We start from the raw sequence: 27,441 nt of genomic DNA, 5'->3' as shown, positions 1-27,441 counted from the left end.
TATGGAGAAAGCCAATGGGTGTGCTGTCTGTCCACCGCCATGGAAGGTGAGGGCGCTCTGCCTTCCCCTCCTAAAACAGTGCACTGGTACCTCTCACTCTGCCCGTCACGTTGTGTACGGCGGCCTGACCCCCCATGAACCTGCGACTTCCTCTTTCTCAGATTTCATGGCGATCGGGAGAGAGGGAAGACCACCGACGCACGCAAACTGTCCAGACACCTCAACACGACTGAAATACATTTCTTGGGGTAATTAATCCACCGCTCTTGCGTTACTAGGTTACCGGGGTAGCGAATGATGCGTGCATAACGTGCACGTTGTGGATATCCACGTTTCCCGGTGTTCTTGTGCTACTGCATTTCAGATATTCACATTGTAGCGCCATTCGCTGATAGCGAATCGGACGAAAATGGGCTCCCCTGTACGCATCTCTCACACGCAGTAGTATATCTAGCAAGCACGCTAACTTGCTATGCTAACCATCCAACCGTAGATTGATATGCTTGATAAAATAAACAAGCCATCAGAAGGTTGAGAACTTAAAGTGTATTTTTGGGATGGTTACAGGGCGTTTTGTTTAATTGAAATATGATTCCTATCGATCAGAATAATTTGTTTTTCTGGCACGGTTAGCTGCCTAGTTAGCTAATGTTCGTTAGTTGGCTAACTAGCTAACGTTCGCTAACTAGCCAGATGCGATAACGGCCGTTATCAGTAGCCATCTAGATAGCTAGTTAACTAGTTAGCATAGCGTATTCTGCAGAGTTTTGAAACTTTTAGCTAGTTGTTCAATTTTGAAGGGATAGTGAAATGTAGTTAGGCCTAAACTTTGGCAGCCACATGTGGTAATGGTTTTGGCTTGCGAAACACTGTATTCAATACTTTGTATCAATGATATCAAAACTGCCATTGTTTCCATAAACCGCACTGTCTGTTGATTACTTTGTGATGGGTTTCAAGATTTTTTATGCATATTCATTGCTACTTTTTACATATACGTACGTATTGGAATGTTGTCCCAACTTCTTAAACTTTGATTGTGATTCTTTGTAGCTAAGTGTTATTTAGTAGAGAATTATAGCTAACATTGTTCTCTGTTGGAGTCCAGTTTGTAGGCCTAGCCAAACTTGTACACATCACATTTACATTTTAGTAATTTAGCAGACATTCTTATCCAAAGTGAATTACAGGGACAATTAGGGTTATGTGCCTTGCTCAAGGGCACATCGGCATATTTCACCTAGTCAGCTCAGGAATTTGAACCAGCAACCATTCAGTTACTGGCCCAACCTCCTAAACCACTAGGTTACCACACACACACATATGTATGCCTACTTTATAAATTGTTAGACACCAGTCTTCATCAATCAGGGATCTAGGCCTAGCTACTGTTCAACAAACACTTTCTGTTATAAGGCCTCACATCTTTCTGCCAAACAACCCAAGCTACTCCACGTTTAGCACTCACATTTTTATATTGCTTAGGCCTAGACTAGTAGTGAGTGACTGATATGTTATTGAATTGAAGTAAGTTTGTTTGAGACGGTGTGAGTGAAGAAGACCCTCTGATGATAACAAACTGTTTTGTCTCTGCTTGACAGTGAGATCTGAACAGACGTTGTGAGTTGCAGACAGAACAGACACTGAGTGGATTCTCCTGCTGGTAAGTCTGCCACTCCCCCATATGGTTATTCGTCTTTCCGTTTACGGCCTTGGTCAAATACTTTGAAGCTGCACCATTCCTTTGTCTGTCCTGATTAGGTAATCATTGGCTAAATCTCCTACTGAACACTTCTATCACTCGATAAAGGGCTTAGGGGCCAAGTGTTCGGTTTGAGATTCTGCCAGGATTTCACACTATTGGATAGGTGAAAGTAAGGGTTAAACTACATAGCTTTCACCAATCCAGTCATGTCAGAGCAGGTATAACCATTTGGAAGAGAAGAAGAATGTATGCATTTTCAAAGTACTGAAACAAGCCCTAGGTAAACCACAGAGGAAGCAGAAGGAAGAGTACACACTCACCAATACCACACTACATAGGCATGTGTTTGTCAGTTCCTTTAGTCATGGTTTCATTCATTTTCGTAATGTTATACATCACAAGTGTAGACACATGTATGCTACATTATTTTGTGTAAGAACATAGGCCTATCATCTGTTTAGTAGACGCCTCATCCTTAGGACCCTGTGTTATTGTAACGGCTTTAGCCTGCTAGGACTTGAAAGCACATTTCTACAACTAACCCGTTGAGGGTCCTATCCTGCAGCAGTAACTATCCCTTCCTCCCTGTCTCTCAAATTCAATTTCTGTCTAACTTTATTGGCACAAAAGGAGAAATCCAAGTGGCAGAAGAAATGCATTACAGCAGACATGACGAGTAGTCAAGTCTTTCACATTCTAACAGGTAACAACAACTCTGTCTCTCTTTCTCACCATCTCTGCAGGTGTTGCTCAGTGGGTAGTAGTGGTTTCTCGTGCTGGTGTCCTGTTGAAGAGCCTCCTTAGTGCTCTGTGCTGTTGTCTTGCTGTGTCCTGGGTTAGGACTGCCAGCCTATGGCTCTAATGGACAAGCACAAAGTCAAGCGGCAGAGACTTGACCGCATCTGTGAGGGTAAGGAGCCTTGAGAGACAGACAACGTCATACGTCTTACACACATTCAGGGTATTTGAATATTATGATTTCACAACTCGCTATAGTCATATTGCTACACCAACATCACACATTCATAATACAACATGTTTCTTTACAGTGCGCATACTGTGCTATCAGAACTTCCTCCAGACATGTCTTGATTGGGCTCAACGATGTGTGTGGTCTTTTAGAAAAATGATACCTGAAATTGGTTGAATGTATTGTCACATGCCTATGACTATAATCGCTGGCACTTGGTTTACATCAGCTGCTGATATGGGAAGTCTGTTATTAATGATTAGCCTATTGGTGTGAACAGTGGCAGGTAGGTTAGTGAAGGCATGGGTTTGGGACAGTTGGAGAGAGAGAGCACAATGCCCTTATCACACTTCCTGTTCCTGTTTGTGGGGATTTCAAGGGGGGTTAGTGGGTGGCCAAGCTGGTGCGTCTGAGCTGTGAGCCACGAGAAACTATGCCAAGGCAAGGTACAAATGATGACGATCTGTGACAGGCTAGAATACATGACTGGTTACATTAGGCTACATCATGATCAAGGTTTCTTTTGATAAAGACAGAAAATTAACCGAAAAGTAGGAATGGGCATTTGAAATGATTTCACTATTAGAATAATATCCAGATCTTTTGGGGAGATATCCTAATAGTCGAAATACATGTTTGAAAGATTTTCAATGGAGACTTGCTCGTGTGACTGCGGAGAGAGGTGGTGTGCTGAGCTCTGCTTGTTTCAGCAGATGCAGAAAAGGAGCTTTGATTAGGAATCTCCCACTTCACTTGCTACACGTGCATCCTCTGACTGTAGCGCTGCTATGATTACACATGCATCCTCTGACTGTAGCGCTGCTATGATTACACATGCATCCTCTGACTGTAGCGCTGCTATGATTACACATGCATCCTCTGACTGTACCGCTGCTATGATTACACATGCTTCCTCTGACTGTAGCGCTGCTATGATTACACATGCTTCCTCTGACTGTAGCGCTGCTATGATTACGCATGCAGCCTCTGACTGTAGCGCTGCTATGATTACACATGCAGCCTCTCTGACTGTAGCGCTGCTATGATTACACGTGCATCCTCTGACTGTAGCGCTGCTATGATTACACATGCAGCCTCTCTGACTAGCGCTGCTATGATTACACATGCATCCTCTGACTAGCGCTGCTATGATTACACATGCAGCCTCTCTGACTGTAGCGCTGCTATGATTACACATGCATCCTCTGACTGAAGCGCTGCTATGATTACACATGCAGCCTCTGACTGTAGCGCTGCTATGATTACACATGCATCCTCTGACTGTAGCGCTGCTATGATGACACATGCAGCCTCTGACTGTAGCGCTGCTATGATTACACATGCAGCCTCTGACTGTAGCGCTGCTATGATTACACATGCATCCTCTGACTGTAGCGCTGCTATGATTACACATGCAGCCTCTGACTGTACCGCTGCTATGATTACACATGCAGCCTCTGACTAGCGCTGCTATGATTACACATGCAGCCTCTGACTAGCGCTGCTATGATTACACATGCAGCCTCTCTGACTGTAGCGCTGCTTTGATTACACATGCAGCCTCTGACTGTAGCGCTGCTATGATTACACATGCAGCCTCTGACTGTAGCGCTGCTATGATTACACATGCAGCCTCTCTGACTGTAGCGCTGCTATGATTACACGTGCATCCTCTGACTGTAGCGCTGCTATGATTACACATGCAGCCTCTGACTGTAGCGCTGCTTTGATTACACATGCAGCCTCTGACTGTAGCGCTGCTTTGATTACACATGCAGCCTCTGACTGTAGCGCTGCTATGATTACACATGCAGCCTCTGACTGTAGCGCTGCTATGATTACACATGCTTCCTCTGACTGTAGCGCTGCTATGATTACACATGCGGCCTCTCTGACTGTAGCGCTGCTATGATTACACATGCTTCCTCTGACTGTAGCGCTGCTATGATTACACATGCTTCCTCTGACTGTAGCGCTGCTATGATGACACATGCAGCCTCTGACTGTAGCGCTGCTATGAATACACATGCAGCCTCTGACTGTAGCGCTGCTATGATTACACATGCAGCCTCTCTGACTGTAGCGCTGCTATGATGACACATGCTTCCTCTGACTGTAGCGCTGCTATGATGACACATGCAGCCTCTCTGACTGTAGCGCTGCTATGATTACACATGCATCCTCTGGCTGTAGCGCTGCTATGATTACACATGCATCCTCTGACTGTAGCGCTGCTATGATTACACATGCATCCTCTGACTGTAGCGCTGCTATGATTACACATGCATCCTCTGACTGTAGCGCTGCTATGATTACACATGCAGCCTCTGACTGTAGCGCTGCTATGATTACACATGCAGCCTCTGACTGTAGCGCTGCTATGATTACACATGCATCCTCTGACTGTAGCGCTGCTATGATTACACATGCAGCCTCTGACTGTAGCGCTGCTATGATTACACATGCATCCTCTGACTGTAGCGCTGCTATGATTACACATGCATCCTCTGACTGTAGCGCTGCTATGATTACACGTGCATCCTCTGACTGTAGCGCTGCTATGATTACACATGCATCCTCTGACTGTAGCGCTGCTATGATTACACATGCAGCCTCTGACTGTAGCGCTGCTATGATTACACATGCATCCTCTGACTGTAGCGCTGCTATGATTACACATGCATCCTCTGACTGTAGCGCTGCTATGATTACACATGCATCCTCTGACTGTAGCGCTGCTATGATTACACATGCATCCTCTGACTGTAGCGCTGCTATGATTACACATGCAGCCTCTGACTGTAGCGCTGCTATGATTACACATGCATCCTCTGACTGTAGCGCTGCTATGATGACACATGCATCCTCTGACTGTAGCGCTGCTATGATTACACATGCTTCCTCTGACTGTAGCGCTGCTATGATGACACATGCAGCCTCTCTGACTGTAGCGCTGCTATGATTACACATGCATCCTCTGACTGTAGCGCTGCTATGATTACACATGCATCCTCTGACTGTAGCGCTGCTATGATGACACATGCATCCTCTGACTGTAGCGCTGCTATGATGACACATGCAGCCTCTGACTGTAGCGCTGCTATGATGACACATGCATCCTCTGACTGTAGCGCTGCTATGATTACACATGCATCCTCTGACTGTAGCGCTGCTATGATTACACATGCAGCCTCTGACTGTAGCGCTGCTATGATGACACATGCAGCCTCTGACTGTAGCGCTGCTATGATCACCGACAATAACAACAAGCTACACGTGTAAAACGTGTGCTGGCTACCGGTGCGTTTTTCTGTTTTTATTGGGGGCACTCATAAAAACTGTGATTACGGTGTTGTTTTATTGAAATGTCAAATGTAATAGCCTACAATGATAGACCATGTAGCAATGTCTCAAATACTTGTATTACATTTTAGACAAAGCCTTTTCATTGGTAAAATAGCCATATATTTAAATATTTTTTCATGAATACTCTCACAAGTAATCGAATACTAACGCCTGTTCAGATGTTTAAATATTCTAATAACCGTGCCCATCCCTACCGTAAAGGTAGCATGGTGTTATTGTTATTTAATATAGTAATTATAAGTCATGCCAAGCCTAATTTGTAGTGTATACAAAAACAGACAAAAAGTCTCATTAAAGATGGTCCAGTTACCTTATTAAATTTTGGACATATTTGGCTTCTTTCTGGTTTGTACTGTCTATATTGTTGTACAAGGCTAAATAAAATGGTGCAAAATGCAGCTCTTGGGTGATGATAAAATGGAGGGAGTTGTCTGGAAGAGTCAGGTCCCCTGAGAGGAGTGAGAGGAGCAGGGTGAAGGGTCGTGGCTACAGGAAAACAGGCCAGCTCTCTCTTTAAAAAACAACAACAGCCTAACTGCCCCCAGCCCAGTCGCTGCCTGGCTATGCTAATGAAGTTAGTGCTGGTTGGCTGGCCCTCAATAGAGCTGCCCGTGATTGGAGCTGGGCGGTGGGGGAGGGACTGGGTGTGGATGACAGTAGGGTCCTAACCATCCAAGAACATTCTGACAGAGAGAGAGAGAGAGAGAGAGAGAGAGAGAAAGAACGAACGATAGATAGATAGAGAGCGAGGTGAGAGAGAGAGGAAGACAGGCTGGTTAACTTCATAATGCAAGGTTAGGCTCCGTGTGTGTGTCGTAAAATGTGTGTGTGAAGGAGAGCTTGAAGATATGGGCTTGGGTGTGGTGTTGCCAACGAGTGTGTGTGTGTGCTGTTTCCTTTTTGCTTGGCGCGTCCTTGTAGCTGTTAAAGGAATTGAGCAACTGTGTGTCTGGCTGAAGGTAGGGTGGAGCAGCGCTACATTATTACCCTGCCCCTCCCTCTGCCCCTCCCCCTCACCTCTCCCTCACTCTGCTCTCTCACACTCCTCAAACCACAGGCAGAGGGAGGGAGAGAATGAATGAAGCGCTGACTGAATTGCATTGTGTGCTCGGCCATGCTTGTGCTCCATAGGCCTCGAGTATGCAAGGGTACTTTACGTGTGTGTGTTCTTGTTAACCAGTCATTGTGGATCCATTGTGATATCCAGCATGTGGACATTAAGATATGTAACCTTAATTTAACTAGGTCAGTTAAGAACAAATTATTTTTTACAATGATGCCTACCGGGGAACAGTGGGTTAACTTCCTTGTTCAGGGGCAGATCGACAGATTTTTACCATGTCAGCTCGGGGATTGGATCCACCAACACTCTAACCACTAGGCTACCTGCCGCCCCTCTAACCACTAGGCTACCTGCCGACCCTCTAACCGCTAGGCTACCTGCTCTAACCGCTAGGCTACCTCCTCTAACCACTAGGCTACCTGCTCTAACCACTAGGCTACCTGCTCTAACCACTAGGCTACCTGCTCTAACCACTAGGCTACCTGCTCTAACCACTAGGCTACCTCCTCTAACCACTAGGCTACCTCCTCTAACCACTAGGCTACCTCCTCTAACCACTAGGCTACCTCCTCTAACCACTAGGCTACCTCCTCTAACCACTAGGCTACCTCCTCTAACCACTAGGCTACCTCCTCTAACCACTAGGCTACCTCCTCTAACCACTAGGCTACCTCCTCTAACCACTAGGCTACCTCCTCTAACCACTAGGCTACCTCCTCTAACCACTAGGCTACCTCCTCTAACCACTAGGCTACCTGCTCTAACCACTAGGCTACCTGCTCTAACCACTAGGCTACCTCCTCTAACCACTAGGCTACCTCCTCTAACCACTAGGCTACCTCCTCTAACCACTAGGCTACCTGCTCTAACCACTAGGCTACCTCCTCTAACCACTAGGCTACCTCCTCTAACCGCTAGGCTACCTCCTCTAACCGCTAGGCTACCTCCTCTAACCACTAGGCTACCTCCTCTAACCACTAGGCTACCTCCTCTAACCACTAGGCTACCTGCTCTAACCACTAGGCTACCTCCTCTAACCACTAGGCTACCTCCTCTAACCACTAGGCTACCTCCTCTAACCACTAGGCTACCTCCTCTAACCACTAGGCTACCTCCTCTAACCACTAGGCTACCTCCTCTAACCACTAGGCTACCTCCTCTAACCACTAGGCTACCTCCTCTAACCACTAGGCTACCTCCTCTAACCACTAGGCTACCTGCTCTAACCACTAGGCTACCTGCTCTAACCACTAGGCTACCTCCTCTAACCACTAGGCTACCTCCTCTAACCACTAGGCTACCTGCTCTAACCACTAGGCTACCTCCTCTAACCGCTAGGCTACCTCCTCTAACCGCTAGGCTACCTCCTCTAACCGCTAGGCTACCTCCTCTAACCGCTAGGCTACCTCCTCTAACCGCTAGGCTACCTCCTCTAACCGCTAGGCTACCTCCTCTAACCGCTAGGCTACCTCCTCTAACCGCTAGGCTACCTGCTCTAACCGCTAGGCTACCTGCTCTAACCGCTAGGCTACCTGCTCTAACCGCTAGGCTACCTGCTCTAACCGCTAGGCTACCTGCTCTAACCGCTAGGCTACCTGCTCTAACCGCTAGGCTACCTGCTCTAACCGCTAGGCTACCTGCTCTAACCGCTAGGCTACCTGCTCTAACCACTAGGCTACCTGCTCTAACCACTAGGCTACCTGCTCTAACCACTAGGCTACCTGCTCTAACCACTAGGCTACCTGCTCTAACCACTAGGCTACCTGCTCTAACCACTAGGCTACCTGCTCTAACCACTAGGCTACCTGCTCTAACCACTAGGCTACCTGCTCTAACCACTAGGCTACCTCCTCTAACCACTAGGCTACCTCCTCTAACCACTAGGCTACCTCCTCTAACCACTAGGCTACCTGCTCTAACCACTAGGCTACCTGCTCTAACCACTAGGCTACCATAAAGGAAAATGCTTGATGTTTTTTAATGAGATGCAGATTCACGTTGTTATTAAGCCTCCTCAGCTAGACCCAGTTACATATTAGGGGGACGTGTGTGTGTTTGTGTGTGTGTTGGGAAATACTCCGACATCACAGGAAGCGTCCACAAATATTTGTCTTCCACCAGACCCCCCCCTCACTATGGCACGGAGTGTTTGTTTGGGCATGTCTGTCTGTGTGTCGGCCTTTGCATGGGTCCTTCCCTCTGTCCACGTGAATGCTCCAGTGAGACACACGCCCCCCGCAGACCATACACCTGTCATGCAGGGCAGAGAGTGTGTACGCACGTGTGTGGTGTGGATAGGGGGTGGTTCTGGTCTAGGGGCCAGGAGTGTGTACGCACGTGTGTGGTGTGGATAGGGGGTGGTTCTGGTCTAGGGGCCAGGGGTGTGTACGCACGTGTGTGGTGTGGATAGGGGGTGGTTCTGGTCTAGGGGCCAGGGGTGTGTACGCACGTGTGTGGTGTGGATAGGGGGTGGTTCTGGTCTAGGGGCCTGGGGTGTGTACGCACGTGTGGTGTGGCTAGGGGGTGGTTCTGGTCTAGGGGCCAGGGGTGTGTTTGTGTGTTACACTTTTCTGTGAGAGAGAAGGGCAGTTCAGAGAGATGGAGAGGCAGAGAGAGCTAAGACTAGTGATGATGTTAGCTGCCAGATTTCTCCCGTGGCCTTTACCAGATGTTAGGCTTGTGTTTGTCTGGCTTTGTCACATTCTGGCCACGAAGTGTTCATTTATTATTGAATATTTCCGTGCAGATGTAATTGCAGTAATGAATGGTGGTAGACGTACGCAGGATCACGCTGGACAAAAAGTCTGCGTTATTGGTGTGTGTGTACGGAACAGGAGTCACACTCGCCCTCCTCTCCACCCCTTGCTGGCACTGCAGCCAGCCAGATCCGCAAGCATCGTCATCCTCTACTCTGGACGGGGACAGGGGTGGTGTGTGTGTGTGTGTGTGTGTCATCATAGCGGGTGTGAGTGCATGGGCTTGGGGAGTTGAATGTATTGAGCTTGTAACAGTGTCCTCTTGAAGCCTCTATCTCTTTGGGATCTCAGATGCTCTCTTTGTAGCAGATTCAGTTCCATTATTATTATTATTATAATTACGTAACCATAGCAGCACACATACTGCTCAGTGCTCCCTCAGAGTGCTGGTGGTGACAAGACCCTGGCTATTTGTAGGGAGGACCGGAGATGTGGAGGGCGTTATGGGACTGACTTTGAGAGAAGTTGGACTTGTAGTAGTAGTCATGTTGGTGGTCAGACTCGTTATACAGGTTGACTCTGGCTGGCCCCAGCACTGATGATGCCAGTGGCTATTGTCATGCCTGGTTGAGTTTGAAGGGACATTAATGGTGTGTGTTTTAATGGTCAGGGCAGTGGTGTGTTCAGGTTTAGAGCAGTGACTCATATTGCCCTTGTGCAGACTCCAGAAAGATTGTTGAATCACTAAGTTCAGTGGACCGTCACATCTGGAAGAAAGTGCTGCGGCGTTCTGTGTTTTCACTGTCACATATTCCCAAAGGAAGTCATTTTGTCTCGGCAAACAACCAACTCAAAATAGAGTGTTGCATGCTGCAACCAACCTAGCCAGCCATTGGAACCAAATCGGCATGTGAGAAGAATACAACATTTAGTGATGTTTCATAAAGCCAAATCATGGGTAACTGTCCTGTCTCCCCTGGCAGGCATCCGCCCCCCCATCCTGAACGGGCCCATGCACCCCCGGCCCCTGGTGGCCCTGCTGGACGGGCGTGACTGCACCATAGAGATGCCCATCCTGAAAGACGTGGCCACTGTGGCCTTCTGTGATGCCCAGTCCACCCAGGAGATCCATGAGAAGGTAGACACACACACACAGACACAGACATGGGACAAACACGTACGTACACACACACGCATGATAATATACTTGGTGTAAGCTTCCTGTTCATGTGGCTATAAGCAGCAGTTTCTGATGAAAAAAAAGAAACAGTTCTTCAAGACTACTTCCTGACTGCCAGCCATATGTTTAGTATCAATGAACTTTCCCTTAAAGACCGCGCCACTGTCCGCCCCACGGCCGGTGTTTTTGTTTTGTTGACGATGCAGCGCTGGGGAAGCGTTGTGCATCATGGAACTACATCAGCTGCTGTTCTATAGCACGTGAAATGATGTCTGGGGGGACAACTGTGTTGGATGTTGGCAGTAACTTCTTTGTTGTAATATGGCAAACGGACGTGGCTGTTTCACCATGAAGGATTCCAGCTTTACAGGGCTGTAGTAACAACTCTGTTTTCACCTGGACAACCAGCAGTATAGCTGTGTTAACTCTGTAGGTGTTGAACCAGGCTGTATTCATGTGTGTTAACCCTCTAGGTGTTGAACCAGGCTGTATTAATGTGTGTTAACCCTCTAGGTGTTGAATCAGGCTGTATTAATGTGTGTTAACCCTCTAGGTGTTGAACCAGGCTGTATTAATGTGTGTTAACTCTGTAGGTGTTGAACCAGGCTGTATTAATGTGTGTTAACCCTCTAGGTGTTGAATCAGGCTGTATTAATGTGTGTTAACCCTCTAGGTGTTGAACCAGGCTGTATTAATGTGTGTTAACCCTCTAGGTGTTGAACCAGGCTGTATTAATGTGTGTTGGCTATCTAGGTGTTGAACCAGGCTGTATTAATGTGTGTTAACTCTGTAGGTGTTGAACCAGGCTGTATTAATGTGTGTTGGCTATCTAGGTGTTGAACCAGGCTGTATTAATGTGTGTTGGCTATCTAGGTGTTGAACCAGGCTGTATTAATGTGTGTTAACTCTCTAGGTGTTGAACCAGGCTGTATTAATGTGTGTTAACTCTATAGGTGTTGAACGAGGCGGTGGGGGCTCTGCTCTACCACACCATCACTCTCTCTAGAGACGACCTGGACAAGTTCAAAGGCCTCCGAGTCATCGTCAGGATCGGCAGCGGCTATGACAACGTCGACATCAAAGCCGCAGCTGAGCTGGGTGAGTCACGTACGGATGCACACACAGTATGCAGACAAACAGGTACACACGGATAAGTATTACACATCAACAGATACACAGACCACCACTTCTCTGGCCTTAGGCCTTCGCTATGTTCTGCCAATAGTGTACCTACTTCAGCCTTTACAACCTATCCCCCCCCCCCCCCCCCCCCCCCCCCCAGGCATCGCGGTGTGTAACGTGCCGGCGTCGTCGGTGGAGGAGACGGCTGACACATCCTTGTGTCTGATTCTAAACCTGTACCGTCGGGTCACCTGGATGCACCAGGCCCTGAGGGAGGGCACCAGGGCCTCCAGCGTGGAGCAGATCAGGGAGGTAGCCGGCGACGCTGCCCGCATCCGGGGGGAGACGCTGGGCATCATCGGCCTGGGTAAGTGGGTGTATTGGGGGCAGGATATGTACGTTTATGGAGTTAGGAGGTCATGTAGAATGGGCAGATTTGGAGCAGCTGAATTTGGTCTAAGACTGGCCCTTTTTTTAAATCAACAATAGGGTCTGCCAGAGGCCCTGGAATTTGCTTTGGGTGCCTAAATTCCCCCACCAAAATACTCTAGGGAAAACAATTGTTAACCCTGTGTTGCCCTCTCTCTACAGGTCGTGTGGGCCAGGCGGTGGCTCTGCGGGCCAAGGCGTTTGGTTTCGGGGTGATCTTCTACGACCCATACCTGCCTGATGGTGTGGAGCGCTCCCTTGGCCTGCAGAGGATGGTTACCCTCCAGGACCTGCTCATCCACTCTGACTGTGTCTCTCTACACTGCAGCCTCAACGAACACAACCACCACCTCATCAATGACTTCACCATCAAACAGGTATTTTATTTTATTTCACCTTTATTTAACCAGGTAGGCAAGTTGAGAACAAGTTCTCATTTACAATTGCGACCTGGCCAAGATAAAGCAAATCAGTTCGACACATACAACGACACAGAGTTACACATGGAGTAAAACAAACATACAGTCAATAATACAGTATAAACAAGTCTATATACGCTGTGAGCAAATGAGGTGAGATAAGGGAGGTAAAGGCAAAAAGGCCATGGTGGCAAAGTAAATACAATATAGCAAGTAAAACACTGGAATGGTAGATTTGCAATGGGAGAATGTGCAAAGTAGAAATAAAAATAATGGGGTGCAAAGGAGCTAAATAAATAGATAAAATACAGTAGGGAAAGAGGTAGTTGTTTGGGCTAAATTATAGGTGGGCTATGTACAGGTCCAGTAATCTGTGAGCTGCTCTGACAGTTGGTGCTTAAAGCTAGTGAGGGAGGTAAGTGTTTCCAGTTTCAGAGATTTTTGTAGTTCGTTCCAGTCATTGGCAGCAGAGAACTGTAAGGAGAGGCGGCCAAAGAAAGAATTGGTTTTGGGGGTGACTAGAGAGATATACCTGCTGGAGCGTGTGCTACAGGTGGGAGATGCAATGGTGACCAGCGAGCTGAGATAAGGGGGGACTTTACCTAGCAGGGTCTTGTAGATGACATGGAGCCAGTGGGTTTGGCGACGAGTATGAAGCGAGGGCCAGCCAACGAGAGCGTACAGGTCGCAATGGTGGGTAGTATATGGGGCTTTGGTGACAAAACGGATTGCACTGTGATAGACTGCATCCAATTTGTTGAGTAGGGTATTGGAGGCTATTTTGTAAATGACATCGCCAAAGTCGAGGATTGGTAGGATGGGCAGTTTTACAAGGGTATGTTTGCCAGCATGAGTGAAGGATGCTTTGTTGCGAAATAGGAAGCCAATTCTAGATTTAACTTTGGATTGGAGATGTTTGATATGGGTTTGGAAGGAGAGTTTACAGTCTAACCAGACACCTAAGTATTTGTAGTTGTCCACGTATTCTAAGTCAGAGCCGTCCAGAGTAGTAATGTTGGACAGGCGGGTAGGTACAGGTGGCGATCGGTTGAAGAGCATGCATTTAGTTTTACTTGTATTTAAGAGCAATTGGAGGCCACGGAAGGAGAGTTGTATGGCATTGAAGCTTGCCTGGAGGGTTGTTAACACAGTGTCCAAAGAAGGGCCAGAAGTATACAGAATGGTGTCGTCTGCGTAGAGGTGGATCAGAGACTCACCAGCAGCAAGAGCGACCTCATTGATGTATACAGAGAAGAGAGTCGGTCCAAGAATTGAACCCTGTGGCACCCCCATAGAGACTGCCAGAGGTCCGGACAGCAGACCCTCCGATTTGACACTGAACTCTATCAGAGAAGTAGTTGGTGAACCAGGCGAGGCAATCATTTGAGAAACCAAGGCTGTCGAGTCTGCCGATGAGGATGTGGTGATTGACAGTCGAAAGCCTTGGCCAGATCAATGAATACGGCTGCACAGTAATGTTTCTTATCGATGGCGGTTAAGATATAATTTAGGACCTTGAGTGTGGCTGAGGTGCACCCATGACCAACTCTGAAACCAGATTGCATAGCAGAGAAGGTATGGTGAGATTCGAAATGGTCAGTAATCTGTTTGTTGACTTGGCTTTCGAAGACCTTAGAAAGGCATGGTAGGATAGATATAGGTCTGTAGCAGTTTGGGTCAAGAGTGTCACCCCCTTTGAAGAGGGGGATGACCGCAGCTGCTTTCCAATCTTTGGGAATCTCAGACGACACGAAAGAGAGGTTGAACAGGCTAGTAATAGGGGTGGCAACAATTTTGGCAGATAATTTTAGAAAGAAAGGGTCCAGATTGTCTAGGTATGCACAGGGCTCTAAAGGAAAAACTGTTATTTGGAAACACTGGTGCTCCCACTTAGGTTAGGAGCACCCTATTCTATTTAGGAGCACCCTGTTTTATTTAGGAGCACCCTATTCTATTTAGGAGCACCCTATTCTATTTAGGAGCACCCTATTCTATTTAGGAGCACCCTATTCTATTTAGGAGCACCCTATTCTATTTAGGCGCACCCTGTTTTATTTAGGAGCACCCTGTTTTATTTAGGAGCACCCTGTTTTATTTAGGAGCACCCTGTTCTATTTAGGAGCACCCTGTTCTATTTAGGAGCACCCTGTTTTATTTAGGAGCACCCTATTCTATTTAGGAGCACCCTATTCTATTTAGGAGCACCCTGTTCTATTTAGGAGCACCCTGTTCTATTTAGGAGCACCCTGTTATATTTAGGAGCACCCTGTTCTATTTAGGAGCAACCTGTTCTATTTAGGAGCACCCTATTCTATTTAGGAGCACCCTGTTTTATTTAGGAGCACCCTATTCTATTTAGGAGCACCCTGTTCTATTTAGGAGCACCCTGTTCTATTTAGGAGCACCCTATTCTATTTAGGAGCACCCTATTCTATTTAGGAGCACCCTATTCTATTTAGGAGCACCCTGTTCTATTTAGGAGCACCCTATTCTATTTAGGCGCACCCTATTCTATTTAGGATCACCCTATTCTATTTAGGCGCACCCTATTCTATTTAGGAGCACCCTATTCTATTTAGGAGCACCCTATTCTATTTAGGAGCACCCTGTTCTATTTAGGAGCACCCTGTTCTATTTAGGAGCACCCTATTCTATTTAGGAGCACCCTATTCTATTTAGGAGCACCCTATTCTATTTAGGAGCACCCTATTCTATTTAGGAGCACCCTATTCTATTTAGGCGCACCCTGTTTTATTTAGGAGCACCCTGTTTTATTTAGGAGCACCCTGTTTTATTTAGGAGCACCCTGTTCTATTTAGGAGCACCCTGTTTTATTTAGGAGCACCCTATTCTATTTAGGAGCACCCTGTTCTATTTAGGAGCACCCTGTTCTATTTAGGAGCACCCTGTTCTATTTAGGAGCACCCTGTTCTATTTAGGAGCACCCTGTTCTATTTAGGAGCACCCTGTTCTATTTAGGAGCACCCTGTTCTATTTAGGAGCACCCTATTCTATTTAGGAGCACCCTGTTCTATTTAGGAGCACCCTATTCTATTTAGGAGCACCCTATTCTATTTAGGAGCACCCTATTCTATTTAGGAGCACCCTGTTCTATTTAGGAGCACCCTGTTCTATTTAGGAGCACCCTGTTCTATTTAGGAGCACCCTGTTCTATTTAGGAGCACCCTATTCTATTTAGGAGCAGCAGAAAATGTTTGAATTGATTGTGATACTGCCTGTATTGTGCCTATATGAGTAGTATCTACTGTTGAAGCACATATTATGCCCTAGAAACTATGTAATACTGTAAAGATATTAGTTTGTTATAGAAGCTCAAATGTTGATACTGTCATTGAAATTACAAAGTAATTTGTAGCCACCAAAGAAAATAGTTGCCCTTTAGTTGAAACTATGTTAACTACTTTGAAGAATCTTAAATATAAAATATATACACATTTGCAGACTACATGATTCCATATGTGTTATTTCATAGTTTTGATGTTTTCACTATTATTGTACAATGTATCGATAGTAAAATAAAGAAAAACCCTTGAATGAGTATGTGTCCAAACCTTTGACTGGTGCTGTATATTCATGACGTAGTACAGCCACTGTTAACATCAGGTGTATTAACTTTGATTACAATAGCAACATAGGACTTTGGAAATGTCTTTATAATTGCATGATAATGGAATTACAATATTCAAATATCTTTTAAGTAGTTGCTTTCTCAGATCTGTTTTAAAAAGTAGTAATTTTGTAGGATCTATATTCAAATGGTTTTTAAAAAGTAGTAGTTTTGTGGGATGTGTATTGAAATAGTAACTATATGTTCTGCAGAAAAAGGTGACTTTGCACAAAGTATAGTTGAAGTCTTGTCCTTATACTGGTGCAGTGAGTTTGGTGAGTGTGTATTACTTTAACACTGTGTGTGTGGTCCCTCTGAAGATGCGTCAGGGAGCGTTCCTGGTGAACTCTGCGCGGGGGGGTCTGGTGGATGAGAAGGCTCTGGCTCAGGCCCTGAAGGAAGGACGTATACGAGGAGCCGCGCTGGACGTCCACGAGACAGAGCCCTTCAGGTACACCCACGCACTGGCTGTTCAGCCGTTCCTCTCTAACCTTGACTCTCCCTCTTTCTTTCCTAAGGCTGTCCCCAACTAAAAAAAAATCCTGGTATACCAAGAGTTGTCTGTTCTTTCGGCCACATGTTTTAACGTATAGTTTTCCATATATAAATTGCCGGGCTCAGACTTGCTGTTTAAAAAGAAAAGACAGCGATTGACTGTGTGACTTGCACCCATCATCTCTCTCCCTGCTGCAGTCAACAGCACAGTGTTTATCTCACTGTTCGTGTTGCTGAAGCTGCCACATAATTACAGCCATATCTGAGTGAAAGGTTATGGGAACAAAATCCCTCATTTGTTTATGAAATACATTCCCTATTCCCTCAACCCTTGTTCTCTTTATGTGACACATGTATGCATCGCATGCACGTGACCAACAGGGCCTGACCTATAGCATATCATAACCAATTTATTGATGTGATTATAACAAACTTCGAACACCATAACAGCAAAATGCAAAGGATGTGGCGAACTTGAAACGGGAGAATGTTTACTGGTTGCTCAGGAGGTAAAGAGGAAGTCAGATGTGTGGAATAAATGTGACTAGTTGTGGAAAATACTAGAGATCAAGAAAAAGAAGGTATGGAGAAAGCGCTGTGTGCCAAACAGCTGCTGTTAGATTAAAGTATTTCTGACCGTTTGGAACATTATAAACAACACTAAATACATTTATAAGTGTACCAGAGAGTTTACTGTCCCCTTGGGGAAATTTTGTTGCAGTGTCATGTACACGTTTAAAATGGCGTTTAAATACAAAACAAGTTGACAATACAACTTTCATTACAGTTATAAAAGAATAAAAAAAGGTGTCTAGCCTGCTGGGTCGATAGGAACATTAGCCCGAGCCATTTAGGAGGGATATCACACCTGCCACAAATGATTGTTTTATTTATTAAACCTTTAACCAGGCAAGTCGGTTAAGAACAAATTATTATTTTACAATGATGGTCTACCCCAGCCAAACCCTACCCTAACCGGGACGACGCTGTGCCGCCTTATGGGACTCCCGATCACAGCCGAGATCAAGAAAAAAGGAGCATTATTATTATAAATATAATTTTCCAGACAACTTGGAACACTGTAAACAACAGTAAATAAACACAATAGCATAGACGCTGTGCTCACTATAAAGTGTAAAGCCTTTATTACAGCAAGGCAAAGATTAAAACATGTTGTACTTGACTTGTCTACGCGTGAAGCTTGGCGCTCACGCAATCAGTAGGATATTAAACAGGCAACAGTAGCAGGAGCTGTCTTATTTCTGTAGATATATATGGATGATTTATAAAGCCAGACACATTTAACAGTTAGGCCATTGATTGTAGACATAATTAAGTTGGGGTTTCCGCTCTCTTCACTATTCTTTGACAATAAGGCAAGGGCTGTTTTCTCATCTCCTCATTCTTCTGATATCTCAACACCAATATGGTGGCTAACTTGGCTATTATGCACATAGCAACATGGTCTAGAAATGTTGCCAATTCAACAGCGCACTGATGTGTTTCAGAACTGCGGACAGCAACCACTATCCAACGTATTAGAACACATTTGTAGTAAAATAATATAATTTTTATTTGTGTTACACCATTGTTCTTATGTAATATAATCATATACAATTTCAGTAGCACGTCTTAGTGATGGACTGTACCATCCCCACAGCCTCCACCATGGATCAGTCCACTCAGACAGGGGTCTTGTACACCATGATATATATATATATATATATATATATATATAATGCTACTGGTCGACTGAAGAAATCTCGGTCGACCACCATCATATTGACCAAACAATAGACCCGTTGACTAAATGGTGTCAGCCCTACTAACCCCCCCCCCCCCCCCCCCCGTTGTAGTTTCTCACAGGGCCCTCTGAAAGATGCTCCCAACCTCATCTGTACCCCCCACACCTCCTGGTACAGTGAGCAGGCCTCCATCGAGGCCAGAGAGGAGGCTGCCAGGGAGGTGCGCCGTGCCATCACTGGTAAAACCAAGCCCTAACACTCAATCCTAATTTTGGATTATTCGTTTCCTGGTTATACATTGGTTACTAAATCATTTCAGTGGTTTTACATAGCTTGAATATGGCTGCATGTTTTGAGGTTCTGAAGTGGTGTGGTGTTCTGATATCTTAGGTCCACTCTAACCCCTTGACCCCATCTGTCTGTCCCGTTTCTCTCTGTCTGTCCCCCGTCTGTATGTCTGTCCCCCGTCTGTATGTCTGTCCCCCCGTCTGTATGTCTGTCCCCCCCCGTCTGTATGTCTGTCCCCCCCCGTCTGTATGTCTGTCCCCCCCCGTCTGTATGTCTGTCCCCCCCCGTCTGTATGTCTGTCCCCCCCCGTCTGTATGTCTGTCCCCCCCGTCTGTATGTCTGTCCCCCCCGTCTGTATGTCTGTCCCCCCCGTCTGTATGTCTGTCCCCCCCGTCTGTATGTCTGTCCCCCCCGTCTGTATGTCTGTCCCCCCCGCCTGTATGTCTGTGCCCCCGTCTGTATGTCTGTCCCCCCCGTCTGTATGTCTGTCCCCCCCGTCTGTATGTCTGTCCTCCCCGTCTGTATGTCTGTCCCACCCGTCTGTATGTCTGTCCCACCCGTCTGTATGTCTGTCTGTATGTCTGTCCCCCCCGTCTGTATGTCTGTCCCCCGTCTGTATGTCTGTCCCACCCGTCTGTATGTCTGTCCCCCCCCCGTCTGTATGTCTGTCCCCCCCCGTCTGTATGTCTGTCCCACCCGTCTGTACGTCTGTCCCCCCGTCTGTACGTCTGTCCCCCCGTCTGTACGTCTGTCCCACCCGTCTGTAGGTCTGTCCCCCCCGTCTGTATGTCTGTCCCCCCCGTCTGTATGTCTGTCCCCCCCGTCTGTATGTCTGTCCCCTCCGTCTGTATGTCTGTCCCCCCCGTCTGTATGTCTGTCCCCCCCGTCTGTATGTCTGTCCCCCCCGTCTGTATGTCTGTCCCCCCGTCTGTATGTCTGTCCCCCCGTCTGTATGTCTGTCCCCCCGTCTGTATGTCTGTCCCACCCGTCTGTATGTCTGTCCCACCCGTCTGCATGTCTGTCCCACCCGTCTGTATGTCTGTCCCACCCGTCTGTATGTCTGTCCCACCCGTCTGTATGTCTGTCCACCCCCGTCTGTATGTCTGTCCACCCCCGTCTGTATGTCTGTCCACCCCCGTCTGTATGTCTGTCCCCCCCCGTCTGTATGTCTGTCCCACCTGTCTGTATGTCTGTCCCCCCCGTCTGTATGTCTGTCCCACCCGTCTGTATGTCTGTCCCAACACGACACCAAGCTTCTATTGGCCGATTCCTAGCCTGATCCGAGATATGTATCTGAAGACAAGTCAGCTAGCTTTAGCCAAGTTATCTAAGCTAATCAGATCTGGGACCAGGCTATCTGATTCCTTGTCTGTCTGTCTGTTGGCTAGTGTAGGGATGAATAATGTCAGTGTGGAGCTGAAACCTTAACGAAGCATGTTAAATCTGTATGTCTGTCCCACCCGTCTGTATGTCTGTCCCACCCGTCTGTACGTCTGTCCCCCCGTCTGTATGTCTGTCCCCCCGTCTGTCTGTATGTCTGTCCCCCCCGTCTGTATGTCTGTCCCACCCGTCTGTATGTCTGTCCCACCCGTCTGTCTGTCCCACCCGTCTGTATGTCTGTCCCACCCGTCTGTATGTCTGTCCCACCCGTCTGTCTGTATGTCTGTCTGTATGTCTGTCCCCCCGTCTGTCTGTATGTCTGTCCCCCCGTCTGTCTGTATGTCTGTCCCACCCGTCTGTGTGTCTGTCTGTGTTCTGTTAGGTCGTATTCCAGACAGTCTGAAGAACTGTGTGAATAAGGAGTATCTGATGGCAGCGTCACAGTGGCCCAGTATGGAGGTTGCGACAGTCCACCCCGAACTCAACATAGCCTCAGCATACAGGTGAGACCCCCAGCGGTTAAGGTGAGCATGGGAGAGGAGGACAACCAAGTCAGGAAGTGTCAGGATTATTTCATCAATTATCAATTGTATCTGAATATTCTATAGCATGTTGACCTCCTGATATACAAATCCACTCTCTCGCACTCTCCATCTCTCTCTCTCCTCCATCTCGCTCTCTCCTCCATCTCTCTCTCTCCTCCATCTCTCTCTCTCCTCCATCTCTCTCTCTCCTCCATCTCTCTCTCCTCCATCTCTCTCTCTCCTCCATCTCTCTCTCTCCTCCATCTCGCTCTCTCCTCCATCTCGCTCTCTCCTCCATCTCTCTCTCTCCTCCATCTCTCTCTCTCCTCCATCTCTCTCTCTCCTCCATCTCTCTCTCTCCTCCATCTCTCTCTCTCCTCCATCTCTCTCTCTCCTCCATCTCTCTCTCTCGTCCATCTCTCTCTCTCGTCCATCTCTCTCTCTCGTCCATCTCTCTCTCTCGTCCATCTCTCTCTCTCGTCCATCTCTCTCTCTCCCCCATCTCGCTCTCTCCCCCATCTCTCTCTCTCCTCCATCTCTCTCTCTCCTCCATCTCTCTCTCTCCTCCATCTCTCTCTCTCCTCCATCTCTCTCTCTCCTCCATCTCTCTCTCTCCTCCATCTCTCTCTCTCTCCTCCATCTCGCTCTCTCCTCTATCTCGCTCTCTCCTCCATCTCGCTCTCTCCTCCATCTCTCTCTCTCCTCCATCTCGCTCTCTCCCCCGGCTCTCTCTCTCTCCTTCATCTCTCTCTCTCCCCATCTCTCTCTCTCTCCTCCATCTCTCTCTCTCTCCCCCGTCTCTCTCTCTCCTTCATCTCTCTCTCTCCCCCATCTCTCTCTCTCTCCTCCATCTCTCTCTCTCCCCCATCTCGCTCTCTCCCCCGTCTCTCGCTCTCTCCCCCGGCTCTCTCTCTCTCCTCCATCTCTCCCCCGTCTCTCTCTCTCTCCCCCGTCTCTCTCTCCCCTGTCTCTCGCTCTCTCCTCCATCTCTCTCTCTCAGGTTTCCTGCAGGTCTGATAAGCGTGGCAGCAGGAGGTTTGACAGGGGCAGGTGCAGGGGTAGAGGCTCTGGCCCTGGCTCACGCCATCGCTCCTGTGTCCCATCCCCCCCACGCCCCATCGCCAGGGCAACCCAGCAAGGCTGAGGCAGACAGAGACATCTCCTCTGACCAATAGCACCCCAACATTCCTCCATCACCCCTGGAAACCAACAACCCACCCCCTCCCACCATTTTCATCATTACCACCAACCCTCCTCACCGACCTCAGGCAGATTTACACTGGGGTCCCGGTTTGATCCGGTTTCAGCTGGATCCTTCAAAACACAGTACCAGTCCAGGAGTGACCCGCCCGTCCACAACATGCCCCCTCCCCCCCCCCCCCCCCCCCGGAACCCCTTCCTCGGACCTCCCTCAACCCCTCCCCCTTACCTCCATATCCCTCCACACCAACACACCTTCAGCAATAACTCTCTTCTCAAGGATTCAATAATTGGATTGGTATATTTCTTGAGTTGTATTTTTATTTTGTATTTTTTTGGTGAAAGCAATTATTTTTTTGCTGTTGATCTGTTATGATTGTAGGTGTTTTTGTTTTGAGTAGCATCTCTGCAGAGGCTGGACCGTGAGGCTAGCTGTTTTCTCCCTGGTTGTTTTGATCAGTGAGAGAGGTTTGGCCCATCTCGCTCTCTCTCTGACGTCTCTCTCTCTCTCTCAGACATCTCTCTCGCTCTCTGACCTCTCTCTCTGACATTTCTCTCTCTCTGATCTCTGACATCTCTCTCTGACATATCTTTCTCTGACATCTTTATCTGACATCTCTATCTGACCTCTCTCTCTCTCTCTCTCTGATCTCTCTCTGTGACCTCTCTCTCTCTCTGATCTCTCTCTCGCTCTCTGATCTCTCTCTCTCTCTCTCTCTGATCTCTCTCTCTCTCTGACTCTCTCTCTCTCTCTCTCTCTCTCTCTCTCTCTCGCTCTCTGACCTCTCTCCTCTCTCTCTCTCTCTCTCTGACCTCTCTCTGACCTCTCTCTGATCTCTCTCTCTCTGACCTCTCTCTCTCTCTCTGATCTCTCTCTCTCTCTGATCTCTCTCTCTCTCTCTGATCTCTCTCTCTCTGATCTCTCTCTCTCTCTGACCTCTCTCTCTCTCTCTCTGACCTCTCTCCTCTCTCTCTCTCTGACCTCTCTCTCTCTCTCTCTGATCTCTCTCTGAGATCTCTCTCTCTCTGACATCTCTCTCTCTCTGATCTCTCTCTCTCTGATCTCTCTCTCTCTGATCTCTCTCTCTCTCTCTCTCTCTCTGATCTCTCTCTCTCTCTCTGACCTCTCTCTCTCTCTCTGACCTCTCTCTCATTTAAGATAATATGGAAAATGTGTACAACAATAAGACAACACGACACCAAGCTTCTATTGGCCGATTCCTAGCCTGATCCGAGATATGTATCTGAAGACAAGTCAGCTAGCTTTAGCCAAGTTATCTAAAGCTAATCAGATCTGGGACCAGGCTATCTGATTCCTTGTCTGTCTGTCTGTTGGCTAGTGTAGGGATGAATAATGTCAGTGTGGAGCTGAAACCTTAACGAAGCATGTTAAATCTGTCTCCACTGCCTCTGCAGCGTCAGACCCTTTCGGTCTGTCTGTCTTCTTCTTAAGATGGTGAAACCTCTCCTTCGGCAGGCGATAACTCGCTTCCCTGTTTTTACGTCCCCTTTTTATGATGTAATGGCCAGGCTCCTTTTTCCCCGCTCCAGTCACTTCCTGTTGAAAGGTCAGATGGATGGTGTCCTATGGATTCTGTATCATCACTTTACACATGGTCTTATACTCAACAGTTAGGTGAAGTGTTTGTTCTGTAAAGGAAGACCCCTGAAGCGGTGTGGAGCTTCAACATCATTTGACAACAGTTTCATATCAGTTGGATAGTGGATTGGAATTTCACTTCATACAAAAAGACTGAATTATTGTGTGTGGACATTGTTGTTTTTCAGAGGCACTTAATTAACCCCGAGTACACCCACCCACCCACCCAGAGTGAGCTGAGCCCAGTGGGCAGCCTAGGGCAAGGTTTCCCAACCCCCCCCTGCCCCCGGTGCACCTTTTGGTTTGTGCCCTAGCACTACACAGCTGATTCAAATAATCAAAGCTTGATGATGAGTTGGTTATTTGAATCTGCTGTGTAGTGCTAGGGGGAAAACCCTAGCTGAGAGCAGCACAGGTCAGCTGTGTAGGACAGAGGTTTGGCCAGCAGGGGGGAGGCACTGCCATGTGAATGGTTAGTCAGGCTGAGCTCGGATGGCTGCAGTGTGGTTTAGTACCAGCCAGACAGCTAGCTCTGGCGCCCCCTGGGTTTTCCTAACACATCCACACAGCAGTCAGCCATAGGGCAGGTGATGCACATGGAATACCGCTGACTTCCAAAGACAACAGGGACGGGTGACAAGGCGAGGTCTCGCTGTCTTTCTCCCCCCATCCAGCCCCTGAAGAACTCGGTTCTCCACTAGCGCTTTATCAGCCTGTGTGGATCCACCCGTCCCTTCAAGATAGGACCGGTGGTGTAGCCAGCATGTGGATCCACCCATCCCTTTAAGATAGGACCGGTGGTGTAGCCAGGGTGTGGATCCACCCATCCCTTTAAGATAGGACCGGTGGTGTAGCCAGGGTGTGGATCCAACCATCCCTTTAAGATAGGACCGGTGGTGTAGCCAGGGTGTGGATCCACCCAGCCCTTTAAGATAGGACCGGTGGTGTAGCCAGGGTGTGGATCCAACCATCCCTTTAAGATAGGACCGGTGGTGTAGCCAGGGTGTGGATCCAACCATCCCTTTAAGATAGGACCGGTGGTGTAGCCAGGGTGTGGATCCACCCATCCCTTTAAGATAGGACTGGCGGTGTAGCCAGGGTGTGGATCCACCCATCCCTTTAAGATAGGACCGGTGGTGTAGCCAGGGTGTGGATCCACCCATCCCTTTAAGATAGGACCGGTGGTGTAGCCAACTATCCCTTTAAGATAGGACCGGTGGTGTAGCCAGCGTGTGGATCCACCCATCCCTTTAAGATAGGACTGGTGGTGTAGCCAGCGTGTGGATCCACCCATCCCTTTAAGACAGGACCGGTGGTGTAGCCAGGGTGTGGATCCACCCATCCCTTTAAGATAGGACCGGTGGTGTAGCCAGCGTGTGGATCCACCCATCCCTTTAAGATAGGACCGGTGGTGTAGCCAGCGTGTGGATCCACCCATCCTTTTAAGATAGGACCGGTGGTGTAGCCAGGGTGTGGATCCACCCATCCCTTTAAGATAGGACCGGCGGTGTAGCCAACTATCCCTTTAAGATAGGACCGGCGGTGTAGCCAGCGTGTGGATCCACCCATCCCTTTAAGATAGGACCGGTGGTGTAGCCAACTATCCCTTTAAGATAGGACCGGCGGTGTAGCCAGCGTGTGGATCCACCCATCCCTTTAAGATAGGACCGGCGGTGTAGCCAACTATCCCTTTAAGATAGGACCGGTGGTGTAGCCAGCGTGTGGATCCACCCATCCCTTTAAGATAGGACCGGTGGTGTAGCCAGGGTGTGGATCCACCCATCCCTTTAAGATAGGACCGGCGGTGTAGCCAGCGTGTGGATTCAACCATCCTTTTCTAACAAGATAAAGGGATTCACCATTCCCTTTTAAGAACTAGGGTTTATTGTTTATTCTTCCATACTCTAGAGTGGCTTTGCGAAGGAGACAGTATCTATGTGGATCCACCCATGGTTGTATTGACAAGTCATCGTTGTCTTTCTAAAGGAGTAGTCCCTACGATTAACTCTTAATGCCGTCGTATCAAGGGAATACCCTCTTAGTACCTCAGTAACAGATATTGAATGTACGTTCAAACCCTTTTCTTTTCCTGTACAGCTTTTCTAGTGACCTCTCTGCTATTCCTGGGAGGGTTGTGGAAATTGTAGCACTGACGACGATCAATAAAGACCCCACTAACTCAATGACCAAACTGGAGAGGATTTCCTTTCAATCTGTCTTCAAAAGCAGTTACTTATCTCGCTCTGCGTTTTCATCTTTTCTACTTCATTTGTTTCTCTGTGGAAAACGAGCACAATGCTTTCCCGGGATTTTTAATTGGACACCAGATTCCGTCTGACAAGTTTCTGCAACCTCCTGTTCTACAGAACAATGTAACTTGGAGGAAAATTCAAAGCGTCAGCCTGGTCTGTTAGTTTCCTTTTCTAGAATATAGAACTAGATGCCTTTCTCTTTCCCCTAATGCTGCTCTAGCTATTGTGCATGTAAGGTATTTTTGGAGGGTAAATGCTATTGGCTTAAAGATTGTTATGTTGTTGTCCACTCTTTGCTCCCCAGTGCTTTACCCTTAACCCAAGTTGCCATTTTTGTGGTGGTCAGTAACCAGTGCTGTACAGGTTTCCCCTACCTACCGGAGTCTGAGGACATGGGAGTGTGCCTGTGTCCAAACATTATAGGCTCCTGTCTCATGTGATTTTTATATATATATATATATATATATATATATATATATATATATATATATATATATATATATATATATATATATATATATATATATATATATATATATATATATAAAATGTAATATCCCCAATAGTTTGAATTATGAGTGTAAATTGTGATCTTACATTGCCGTTGATGATATTGATGACATATTTGGTTTGTTTTCAGTTCAGCACTCACTGTGTTGTTGAAACCGTTTGTTTTCTGTGTTTTGTAATCTATCTCTGTGTTCGACATGTTGTACTGAAACATTTCAGAAAAAAAACTACCTTTTGAAATGTTTTTTTGTCCTAGCCACTCTGCCGTACGTAGCGTAGCCGCCCTATCCAGCCGGAAACCTCCGGGCCTTAACTCTCCCTATAAAGTAGCTGTAGAGTTACCATGGAAACACTTAACTGCCTTAATCACAGTTGACCACAGTAGGTGAGGTAGGAGACAGTCAGACGTCATACTAACAACTAACACTTTACAGTCTGTATTCAATCAATACCGGTGAAAGAGTTTTGCCGGATTATTCAAAAGTAACTCTCTGAAAAAAGCACATTTGAATTGATATGCAGTTGTCAACAAATAATTTGCTGTTTCAAACTAAAAGACATCAATTAAAATATTCATTATTTCAGTGCAGAATAAAAAATTTCTGACTTAACCATTTTGATTGAATATGCCCTACATGTAACCCAGCAGGTCACTGGCAGTGGTACAGACTGAAGGGAAGTCCACCTGATATTTCACTCTGGGGTGTTGGAATGTTCCCCCTCTGAAAGGGTCTTTCATGGCCAGCCCCGAGCCACACCAAACACTGGGGTGGTCTGGCAGACATGCAGCAAATGATGGACAGAATTGGTCACTTTAATCTCTCAGGGTTCAAATACAAACATACCCTCCTGCACTCTCTCTCTCTCCA

At 47.2% G+C, this 27,441-nt stretch overlaps 1 protein-coding gene across 5 annotated transcripts; it reads left to right on the top strand.

Annotated features, from left to right (window-relative positions):
- The first annotated feature begins 50 nt into the window (after positions 1 to 50).
- LOC110504407 (C-terminal-binding protein 2) lies at positions 51 to 22,897 on the top strand. Of its 5 annotated transcripts, none has more exons than XM_036970434.1 (11): positions 51 to 248; positions 1,602 to 1,663; positions 2,449 to 2,615; positions 10,784 to 10,938; positions 11,934 to 12,078; positions 12,263 to 12,469; positions 12,694 to 12,908; positions 16,899 to 17,029; positions 18,930 to 19,057; positions 20,869 to 20,989; positions 22,011 to 22,894. In XM_036970434.1, the coding sequence occupies exons 3-11, from the start codon at positions 2,558 to 2,560 to the stop codon at positions 22,183 to 22,185; spliced, it is 1,335 nt and encodes a 444-aa protein (XP_036826329.1). In that variant the 5' UTR covers positions 51 to 248; positions 1,602 to 1,663; positions 2,449 to 2,557; the 3' UTR covers positions 22,186 to 22,894. The 5 variants fall into 5 exon arrangements, with proteins under 5 accessions (XP_036826329.1, XP_036826333.1, XP_036826330.1 ...); XM_036970438.1 differs by having other exon boundaries at positions 20,869 to 21,010; positions 22,011 to 22,146; XM_036970435.1 differs by lacking the exon at positions 51 to 248 and adding an exon at positions 388 to 421.
- The last annotated feature ends 4,544 nt before the right edge of the window (positions 22,898 to 27,441 follow it).

The sequence above is a fragment of the Oncorhynchus mykiss genome, chromosome 31 (genome assembly GCF_013265735.2).
Source record: "Oncorhynchus mykiss isolate Arlee chromosome 31, USDA_OmykA_1.1, whole genome shotgun sequence".
Taxonomy (NCBI): Eukaryota; Metazoa; Chordata; class Actinopteri; order Salmoniformes; family Salmonidae; genus Oncorhynchus; species Oncorhynchus mykiss.
The sequence above is the reverse complement of the archived record's forward strand: the minus strand, read 5'-3'. Positions and strand labels throughout refer to the sequence as shown.

Excerpts from the sequence above, each read along its gene's own strand:
- LOC110504407 (XM_036970434.1), top strand. The coding sequence starts at position 2,558 with ATGGCTCTAATGGACAAGCACAAAGTCAAGCGGCAGAGACTTGACCGC. Across the intron at positions 12,079-12,262 it reads CAAAGCCGCAGCTGAGCTGG|GCATCGCGGTGTGTAACGTG; the intron begins GTGAGTCACGTA and ends CCCCCCCCCCAG. Across the intron at positions 12,470-12,693 it reads GCTGGGCATCATCGGCCTGG|GTCGTGTGGGCCAGGCGGTG; the intron begins GTAAGTGGGTGT and ends CTCTCTCTACAG.